The 10,622-nt window shown below is 48.5% G+C and overlaps 1 protein-coding gene across 1 annotated transcript in view; it reads left to right on the forward strand.

Annotated features, from left to right (window-relative positions):
• Positions 1-1,942: 1,942 nt before the first annotated feature.
• CERS5 (ceramide synthase 5) overlaps positions 1,943-10,622 on the forward strand; it is a gene marked incomplete at its 5' end in the record, with an annotated part of 17,660 nt that continues 8,980 nt past the window's right edge. The window contains 8 exons of the mRNA XM_017838861.1: positions 1,943-2,034; positions 2,149-2,254; positions 4,188-4,318; positions 5,197-5,254; positions 6,126-6,176; positions 6,730-6,822; positions 8,095-8,223; positions 8,836-8,942. Coding sequence (XP_017694350.1) covers positions 1,943-2,034; positions 2,149-2,254; positions 4,188-4,318; positions 5,197-5,254; positions 6,126-6,176; positions 6,730-6,822; positions 8,095-8,223; positions 8,836-8,942 — 767 coding nt within the window. The remainder of the gene's footprint in view (positions 2,035-2,148; positions 2,255-4,187; positions 4,319-5,196; positions 5,255-6,125; positions 6,177-6,729; positions 6,823-8,094; positions 8,224-8,835; positions 8,943-10,622) is intronic.

A 10,622-nucleotide genomic window follows, 5' to 3' on the forward strand; every position in this document is an offset into this window, starting at 1 on the left:
TCCGTGCCATCCCTTTTCCTTCCCGTTTCTGGGACTGGCACCACCTCCTGCTTCCAGGGGCTGCTTTCTGGGCCCCTGGAGAGATCTGGAGATTCTTGATCTGCTCTTTGTCCCCCCCCTCCCTGAGCCCTGAGCTGCACCCACGGCCTGTGCCTTCCTCTTGCCTTTTTCTTTTCCCTCCTTCCTGATTTCTGGAGGCACAATCCCTGTTTTTCCCTCACATTCCCAGTGGAGGAGGCCTCCTGCTCAGGGCCAGTTTCCTGCAAAGTTTGGACTTTTGCTCGGCTTTTTTTTTTTTTCCCCCCTTTTCCTTTTCCATCTTTTAAGTCCTAAAACGAATTATTTCTGCATTTTTTTTCCTGGTTTTTCTTTGCTTGGTGCTTCAGGCTTTGCACTCTGCAGTAAAGCCCAAACTTTGTGCGGGTCACTGTGAGCCTTCCTAACCATTCCTCCTCCTCTTCACTTGTTCTTAAACTAAAGGAAGACTCTCCTGAGTAACAAAGAAATCGAATTAAGCAGCTCCAGGTACCTCTGCCGTGGGCTGGGGTTGGAGTAGGTGCTGTCCAGAGATCCCTTCAAACCTCAGCTATTCCATAATTCTGTGAACGTGCAGATTTTTAGATTTTTCCAGGTTTCCTCTCTGACAGGAGGCACAACTGGCACAAACTGAGTATTTTCAGGCCAGGTGAAGGGCTTGTTTTGTTGTTGTTTTTTTATTTTATTAATAGAGCTGTTTAAGCACCACGAAAATGAACCAAAACTCTTTTTGTCGTCCCGTGATTGCACATGTGAACTTCTCTGTGCTGTCCTGGAGGAAAGCAGAGCAGAAAGACCTTTTAAATACCCTTTTTTTGTGCATTTTTGGGGGGGTCTTGCCAAGTGTTTCATAACCCCAGGACACAGTTTCTGGCTGGGGGTCCGGGTCGGGGCGGAAGCCGGGAGCCCTTGGAGCCGAGCTCGGAGGAAATCACTCCTTCCTTTTTCGTGTTTTAATTATTTTTTAAAGCTGTGACTGTCAGAATGAAGCTCAGAGTGTCCAGAGGAGGGAATGGATGCTGGGGAAGGGGGTGCAGAACTCCTGGGAGGGGCTCAACCTGGAGAAAAGGAGGCTCAGGGGGGAGATTCTCGCTCTCCTGACAGGGAGAGGGGGGAGCCAGGTAGGGGATGGGAGGTTTAGGTTGGACATCAGCAGGAATTTCCTCCTGGGAAAGGGGGGTCAGGCCTTGGAAGGGGCTGCCCAGGGAGGTTTGGAGTCCCCATCCCTGCAGGTGTCCAAGGAAGGTTGTGAGCAACGGGTTCTTTCTCGAAATAATTGATTTAAAAATACTAAATATTGCTCCTTGGCCACCAGCAGGAGGGGCAGCAATTCCCATATCAGGTAACACAGGCATTTCCCTTGGAACCCTGAGCCCGTTTTTGACACAAAAGTGCAGCAAAACCTGGCAATTTTGAACATGTTTGTGCTTGGTTTGGTTGCAAACCCGGGCTTGGTTTCAGAGTCTCTGTGGCTGTAAAATTCAGGGAGAGTTAAATCAGCTTTTGGAACACGTGGAGCACCCGGGATGGAGTGAGATCCTGACACCTTGAGCCTTTCAGGCTGGGGGGGACTTGCATCTTCCTCTCCTGAAGGAAAGAAGCCACTTTATTCTCCCCAAAGACAAAAAAAAAAAAACTCACACAAAAAAAGCATCTTTTGGGAACTGTCTCGCTTGAACTTCCCTTTTTTTCCTGTGACACCGAGGCCTGCTCTGAAAATAAAAGTATTTTGTTTTTAGGGCTTCATCTGCAGCATTTCTGCTCACAGCAGACTCTTCCCAGTGATCTGATGTTTGAGTTGTGAGGAATGAGGATCCCCCTGGGGAACACAATGGGATCCTTGCAGGCCAAGGACACTGAGATTTTAATCCTCCCCTCTGATGTGCACAGAACGTGCTGCCTGTGATTACCAGCAGGGCTAAGAAAAGAAATTACTTCACACGGGAAGTTTCCTGAAGCAAAGCAAGTGGAGATTCCAGGAGGTGGAGGTTCCCCCAGGTTCTGCAGCTGGTGGCAAATCTGGGGTTTGGTTTTTTTTTGTGATTCAGGCAGAGGAGGGAAATAAAAATCCTGTTTTTTTTAACGCAGCTCTTTCCCTGGGAACTCTTGCAGGTTTATTGCCAAGCCCTGTGCCATAAACCTTGGCATCCAGGACAGTGGACCTCACAGAGCCCAGCCCAATGCAATCCTAGAGAAAGTGTTTACATCCATCACCAAGGTGAGTCAGGGGTCAACTCCTGCTGGGAATGGAGGCCTGCAGGGAAGGATTTGGGGAAGGGGAGGGTTTTCTGCTTCCACTCTTGTGGTGTGAGGGGAACATCTCCCTCTGTGCACTCCCCAGTGGGCTCCTTCTGCCTTTGCTTTGCCTCTGGTGCGTCCAAGTGGGGGCAAAGTGGATTCCCTTCGTGGCTGAGCCGTGGTTTTCTGCCCAGGAAAACCTGCTTTTGAGTAAAAACGTTCCCCTCTGCAGGCAGGTCCTTCAGTTCCTGCCTTTGCTCCAGGTTGTGGCTCCTGTGACAGGAGCTTAACAAGAGATTTCCCAGCGTCTTCCACTGGGAAAGAGCTTCTCTTCTCCTTGGACTTTGTTCCTTTGCTGCTTTTATTGGTTTTGTTGTGAGTGCCTTCCCCTTATTTGTGCCATTTCCTGTGGAATTGGGCAGCAGCTGTCAGTGCAAGTGGGTTATTCAGGGAAGTGTTCAGTCAGATGAAGGGCAGGACATTTACTGGTGGCAGGAGGTGTTTCTTGGGATTGTTTCCTTTCCTTCCCTTGAGCTCTCAGGGCTCCATCGCTCCAGAGCTTTATTCAGTATTTATTTATTGGATGTTTTATTCAGTATTGACGGTGAAATCCGCGCAGGCAGCGAGAGAGAGAGATTTTTCATTACAGATAAAGGAGTGGAAGGTTTGATGCTGAGATTTGGGGGATGCTGAACCTCGTCTCCTGGAGCAGATAAAGGGGAATTCAATAAAAAAAAACCTCACTAAAAAGTGTCCCTGTGGGAACATTAAAGTCCTGAGGGAGGTTTGCAGTCCCCAGGATCTGCTGCTGGTTGTGGGGAGGATTTTAATGCAGGGGATGTCCTTGAAATGAATGTTTAGAAAGCCCAGGAGGTCACAGGCTGTGCAGAATTTATCTGCTGTGAAACCAGAGCTGCCTGTGGCTGTCCCAGGGAGCTGCTGGGGCTGGAGGGGTGGCACTGGAGCAGGGAGAGGATTTCACTGCTGCTCTGGAATCCTCCTTGGACACAGGTTCCCTTCCAGTGCAGTGTCAGCCCCGACCACTAAATCCCAGTAAAGTGCTGGGGGGTCTGGTTGTGAGGGGCTGACAGGGCACAGAAAATCACATTACAGATGCCTTTGCCTCTCAGCTGGGCAGGCTGGTGACTGTGTGTTAAATCAGCACCCTGATTTTGGGGTGTGTGTGTAACTCAAGCAGTGAAATGTGTTTATCATCTGTCAGGGGTAAGAGCTCCCTGGCAGAGCTGGTTGAAAGGACTCTGCTCTGAATTATCTCCCCCCTGGGCCACTGGAGAGGGAGTTGCCAGGTTTGGTTCACTTTGTCTCTGATAAATCCATTTGTCTTCACTCAGACAAACTCCCAGGAGAGTTTGCAGCCAGAGAACAGCGCCGTGTTCTTTATCACAGAACTATTTCAGTCTTCACATTTATTTCCACTTATGAACTTTGATAACAGAAATAACACAATTTCTGCCCATGCCCTTTAGAACACACAGACATCTGCTGTGCTAAACCAGCTCTTGCTTTGAAGTTTCCCTGTCCTTGCTGTGAGCAGGAACCCCCTAAACTTCTTCTCCAGCTTTGAGCTCCCCGAGTTCTGGGCTGTTTGAATGGAGGTGCAGCTTCAACAGGTAGGACAGGACACTTTAACAGCTCCTCCCTCCCCCAGAATTAAGGCATCCTTGCTCAGCTGATGAAATATAGGTGAGGAAATGTTCCACCAAAGCCGTGCTGAATAATTAAATAATTAGTGGCTTACGAAGGTCAAAGCTGAGCGAACGTTTGTGGCGACGGGTTCCTGCTTTTGGGCTCTCTTTTAGTCCATTCCTGGTGTGGTTTTTTTGTACCTGTGCATCATTTCTGTTGGGGGGGAGCGGGAGAAGTGACCCCCCCCTTGTTTGGTTCTCCTCCAGTCTCCAGATGCAAAGAGGTTGGAAGGCCTGTCCAAGCAGCTGGACTGGGACGTGAGGAAGATCCAGCGCTGGTTCCGCCACCGGAGGAACCAGGACAAACCCACCACCCTCACCAAGTTCTGTGAGAGCATGTACGTCTGGGAGGGGCCCCTCCTCTCTGACCAACCCCTGGGGCAGCTGCTCGGCCAAACCAGGCCCTGAATTCTCCTCCAAGCAAAGGAAGGGCTTCCTAAAATCCTCAGCTCCTCCAATACCGGGGGGCTGAGGGCCCAGCACACGAGCCCGGGGCTCAGTCCTGCCGCCAAGGAGCAGCTTCAGACGGTGGGGCAGGTCCTTGGTGGCCCCTGGCTGGGCTCAGGGGGTGTCTGCACGCGCCCAAACTGAGTGGAGACCTCCCCAAAAAGTGGCCTGCTGCCTGCCCAGCTGCAGGGCTCGTTCCCAGCCACGGTGACCTTCTGGCTCACACCACGTACAGACTTTGCTGCAGCCACTTCTTGGCTCCCTCTTCTCCTCATCCTTTGTTCTCTCTCCCTCCCCTGAGCTCCTGCACTCACCTCTGCTGGGGGAGCAGCACCTCAGTCACCTTCTCCTGACTCACTTCTCCTCTGCTGGTTTCTTTCCAGTAACTTTCTTCTCATTAATTCTTCCCCCAGTGTGGTTTTTGTCTGCTTAAAGCCCCCAGGACAAAAATCTCTCTATTTTAGGATCACTCTGGGTAACAGTGACTTTGCTTGTTGTTATCTTGCTGTCTGTAAAAGCACATGAATGGTGCACGTTCACCCTGAACTTCAAACTGGGCTGTTGATGCCAACTCGTGTGTGGTGTGAAAAAACCCTTAAATGGGTTTATCTGACCCGAAATGTTTGGGAATGAAGGTGAGTGAAAGCTTTTGAGGTGCCAGAATTGGGGTTTTTCACCGTTACCTCGCTTTTTTTGTGACATTTGTTGACCCAGAAGCTGCTTCTCTGTCCCAAGCTGATTTTTTTCCACTTCTTTTTTTTTTTTCCAGGTGGAGATTTACATTTTATTTAAGCATATTTTTTTATGGAATCAGGTTTCTCTGGACGGTGAGTTGGGTCTGTTCTGGGTGGCTGCAGCTGGGTTTTGGTCTGTCCTGCCAAAATTTAGGGGGGTTTTCACCACCACTGTCTCTCCTCTGGTGCTTTCACCTGGCTTGGAAGGAGGGGGGGATTTAGTGATCTTTGTGCTCCCTGATTTTCTGTTGAGGACCCCCTTTACAGGGAAGCTTCCATACAGATTTGTCATAACAGAAAATTGTAGAAAATAGAAAATTACTTTTCCTGTTACCCCAGAATGGGACAAAACTGGGTGGGGTTTTTTTCTTTTTTGCTATGGGGGAGCTGCTTCATTTTTTCTCCTCTCCTTCTTGAAGGGTTCATCTCTTTGGGTTCTTTATTATCATTATTAGAGCTGTATGATTATTCCTGGAATTTCCATTGCAGTCTAACTCCTGTTTGACTGCAAAAAAAAAAGAAGGTTTTAATGCAATAAATGTAGCTATAAGAATAAATATTTAATACAGTAAATTAAATATTCACAATATTTACAGTTTATTTATTTACAATAAATAAATTATTTATAATAATTTATTATATTATTATTTATTATATATTATATTATTATAATAATTATAATTATTCATTATTATAATAATAAATAATTTATATAATAATTTATATAATTTAAATTTACTGTATATAATATAAATTTAAATAATTTATATAATAATAAATAAATAAATAAATTATTTACAATAAATAAATTAAATTACATTTAATACAATAAATGTAAACGGCAGAATCAAGATAAAATTTCAGTGAGATAAAATTTCTTTGGGTGATGGGGAGTTAAAAACTGGGGGGGGTTTATATAATTTATATATAAATTATTTCTGTAATAACTCCCCTTTCCCTTCAGGCCCCCTGGTTTTGGGACACACGACAGTGCTGGTACAACTACCCTTTCCAGGTAAGGAGAGGAAACCCTTCCTAAATTCCAGCTTTTTTTGGACAGTGTCAGGTTTTATTATTTTTTTTTTGTTAAGGTGCTGGCTCGGAGCCCTGACATTTATGTCTTTACATCCTGGTTGGGTTTGGCAGCCAGCAGAGTTTCCTCAGACACAACCGACTCATTCATTTTACGTTTATTTGCTGCTGAGATTATTAAAAGTGTTGGGGGGGTGGAGGGGGAAAAAAAAAGGGATAAAAATCGTGGTGGTGATTTATTTATTTATTTGCTGTGTAGAGGCCAACCAGTCTGTTCCTGCTCCAGGGGTTGTAAATATTGACAGGGGGAATTTACTCCTCTGGAACAAAGCTCCAACACACAAATGTGGTTGTGTGAGTAAAGCCTGGAGCGAGACCTCTGTTGCTTAAAGCTTGTTGTCACTAAACCTTTAATCATTTAACTTCAGCAATCCTGGAGTGGGATGGGAGAGGAGGAAAGGGGGGAAAAAAAAGTGATTTTAATGTAAATTTTCGGGTGTGTTTTGCCTTCTAACTGTGCTGTCTCTGCGTTGCAGCCTCTAACATCCAGGCTTTATTATTACTATATCTTGGAGCTGGCCTTCTACTGGTCCCTCATGTTTTCTCAGTTTACAGACATTAAACGGAAGGTGAGACGAACCCAAAATCGAATTAACTGCTTAACAGCCAAAATAATAATTAACAGTGGTGGCAACAGCAAGAGATAGGACTAACAAAAAAAATGTGAACAGAGCTAAATCATTATAATAACTCTTTTCTTCCTCGTTTCACACCTTTGTGGGCCTCCCTCCTGTTGTAATCACCACCCAATCCTGGGGGGAAAAAAAAAAGGGAGGAACAAGCCTGACCTGCAGCCTGGTGGGTCCTCGAGTCCCTCTCACCTTGCAGGGGGAAAGGACAGGATCACCCAGTGCCTCCCAGTCAAAAGTTGACAAAACCAGCTGCCTGAAAATACATTTAACTAAGGAAATGAGCTGCCCCCCAGAGCTGCTGAGCAAATGGCAAACCCCGATAATAAATGGGGTTTTTGGAGGGTGATTTTTCATCTCTGTGTGTGGAGCAGGTGACGAGTGGTCACAGTTGCTGGGATCTAATTCTGTTCCGGGGTTTGGCTCCTTGTTTACCCCAGTAAATCAGGGGGTTTTGTTTCTCCTGTCCCCCGAGCTGCAAAGCAGCAAATTATCCCAATTCTCGCTTTGGCTGTTCAAAAAAAAAAAAAACAAACCAAAAAAACCCCCAGGTTTGCCTGGGATTATTGTCAGTGCTGAAACATTGGCAGGTGAGGCCCTGGGGGATCTGGTGGAGCTGCAGACAGGGAGTGATGAAGAGCCTCTGGGACGGGGTTTATAATGTTTAATTTTGACTTTAACGAGCTCCTCACGTCCCCCACTGCAGCAGGGGGAGGCCCAGGGCCACGGGAGGGTTGTACCTGGGGGCTGAGCTGGAGAACAGCCCTGGATATTGGGCATTGGAGGGGTTTTTTGTGATGAAGAGGCCTCCTTCTGGGTTATCTGGTGCTCTGTGCCCGCTCTGCCCCTGGCAGGGTTTGATCACTGGCAGCAGCAGCAGCGCTGAAATCTGTGCCAGGAGCTGAGAGCACGAGTGGTGTCAGACCAAAGGGAGCCAAAAACAGGGGCCATGTGGTGTCCTGTCAGTCACTTCTGAGGGCTCTGCAGGCTGGGGGGGTGTGCTCCCTGTGCCTGCAGGAGCACCAGAGCTGAGAGACCTTTCTGGAATCCTCCGTGGTGACGGTGGGTGTGTGATGAGGTGGAGTCAGAGCCCGGGCTGAAGCAACCCCCTGACCCCACTTTGGTGGCTCTGTCCCAAACCTTTGTGGATTTTTTTTCGACAGCCAAAGGGTCTTTACCTTTGTTTTTTTTCCCCCCCTTCCCTGTTTCCAGGACTTCCTGATCATGTTTGTCCATCACTTGGCCACGATTGGACTCATCACCTTCTCCTACATGAACAACATGGTGCGGGTCGGGACCCTGGTGCTGTGTCTCCACGATGCCTCAGATTTCCTCCTAGAGGTGAGTTCCCTGTCAAAGCTCTGCACCCCCAGTGCTGCTGTGATCCCAGGGGGACAGGCTGACGTTCCCACATTCCCCCCATTCCCGATAAATGGAGTTAAATTTATCAGGAAATGCCGTGAAACCTGCGCTGCTGCTCCCGCCCTGCCAGCTGTTCCTCCTGGCTGCCTCAGTGCTGAGGATCACAGAATTCTGGAGTGGTTTGGGTGGGGAGGAACCTCAGAGATCGTCCAGTTCCACCAGGCTGGGCTGCTCCAAGCCCTGTCCAACCTGGCACTGGACACCTGCAGGGATGGGGCAGCCACAGCTTCTCTGGGAAATCCATTCCAGGGTCTCGCCACCCTCACAGGGAGGAATTCCTTCCCAATATCCATCTTCCCTCTGTCAGTGGGAAGCCATTCCCCCTTGCCCTGTCACTCCAGGCCCTTGTAAATAATCTCTCCCCATAAGATCCTATATAATAATAAATAACAATAATAATTACACACTATAATAATCCCTAATTGTTCCAAACCGTGCGAATGTGGCTGAGAGTTTTTCGAAGCTCTCCAGCCTGGTACTTCCAGGGGTGCACAAAGGGAATAATATTCCTGTGTTCCTTGCCTCTTTTAGGCTGCAAAGCTGGCCAACTATGCCAAGTACCAGCGGGTGTGTGATGCTTTCTTCATGCTCTTCGGGGTCGTGTTCATCGTGACACGGTTGGGCATTTACCCTTTCTGGTGAGTGAGGTTTGTTCTCCCGCTCCTTCCAGCCCTTTTTGTTTTCAGGCTCCTCACAAGCACTCCAGCCTGTCCCTCTGAAGCTGCAGAGGCCCCCCAAGTGCTGCTTGGGGGGCAGGAGGTTCCAGCAGGAGCATGAGGAACCTCTCCCCAGTCAGCTGAGGGAGTTGGGAGAAGGCACCAGAACCCCAGTCCCTCTGCTGAGCAGGGATGACAGAGCTCATTAGCTGGAGCAGAGTCAGCCAGAATCTGCCCTGAGAGGCTTGGAGGGTTCTTTGCTGCTCTTGAGGAGTCTGAGAAATAATAAACCAGCGAGGCTCAGTCTCTTGAGGTGATTCTCCCTGGGATCTGGCTCAGCCATCGCTGCAGTTTCTCATTTTTATGACACTCCCGTCCTGTCCTCGTGTCGTGACTGCTCAGAGCCTGAAATTAGGTCTGAGGTTTCTGGAGAGGTAAAACCCTGGATAAATGGCTTAAGAGAGAATCATCCTCTAATGAGATTCCCTCTCACCTCAGCAGGTCAGGCTCGGTGAGGTGCTTCTGTTAATGAGCTGTTGGCCGTTTATTGTCCCTGCTGAAAACACATTTTACTGCCTGTATTTGTTCCCCAGGCCATGGGCAGCTGGCATTCCCATTCTTTCTGGGTGCCTGGTGGGCAGAAACCATCCTTTCACTTTAGGATCAAGGGTTGCAAGTTAAAGCTCTGGCTCATTTTCCAGTAAATGCACCAGAGGAGCCCTGGACGAGGAAGAGCTTTAATTCTTATTTCTTTGTGAGCTCCTTCCAGGGCCAGACGAGAGAGCTGGGGTTGTTTTTGCAGCTCCTGTCTGTCATGAGGGGATGCTCTTCCCTCACCCCAGTGTGCTCAGCATCCTGTAAATCTTTAATGTGTTTTCCACTGGCTGTAATGTCATTCCTCAGCTTTCTGGGGGAATCTGGCAGCAGCAGCAGCAGCAGCCCTGCAGACCCCAGGCTGTGCCACTTCACGTGCATTCCCTTCCCTGATTAGCCACATGAAACATCAGCAGATCCCTGGAATTGCATTTAATTCTTCCATAAACCTGCCAGGAGTTAAATATTTCTGGGAGGTGCCTTTTGGGGCGTTTTTGGTTCTTGTTTGAAAAGGTTTGGTTTTTGCTTCGCTGGTAAAATGTTGAAAGCTGGGTGAGAATTAATGATGTCGTTAAAGGTCTCTCCACACCTCCCTGCACCATAAAATCTGAAGTGTTTATTAAATTACTTAAGGACTGGCAATAACTCCCAGCAACAGGAACAGCAAAACAGCAAGGAAAGAAACACAAAGCTCGGGCCATAAAAGCAGCTTCGAGGATTCCTTGAGGAATCTGTAAAGCTCTGAGGGAAGAGAGGAGCACCCCCAGGGAAGGGAGGGAGGCCTGCTGGGAACAGAATTCCTCTCTGATCACAGAATCCCAGGATCATTTAGGTTGGAAAAGCCCTCCAGGATCACCGAGTCCCCCCTGTGCCCGATGCCCACCCTGTCCCCCAGCCCAGAGCCCCGAGTGCCACGTCCAGGCCTTCCTTGGACACCTCCAGGGATGGGGGGGACTCCAAACCTCCCTGGGCAGCCCCTTCCAAGGCCCAACAACCCCTTCCATGAAGAAATTTCCCCCAAACTCCAGCCTGACCCTCCCCTGGCACAGCTTGAGGCCGTTCCCTCTC

This window comes from Lepidothrix coronata, unplaced genomic scaffold (assembly GCF_001604755.1).
Source record: "Lepidothrix coronata isolate B3197 unplaced genomic scaffold, Lepidothrix_coronata-1.0 Scaffold365, whole genome shotgun sequence".
Taxonomy (NCBI): Eukaryota; Metazoa; Chordata; class Aves; order Passeriformes; family Pipridae; genus Lepidothrix; species Lepidothrix coronata.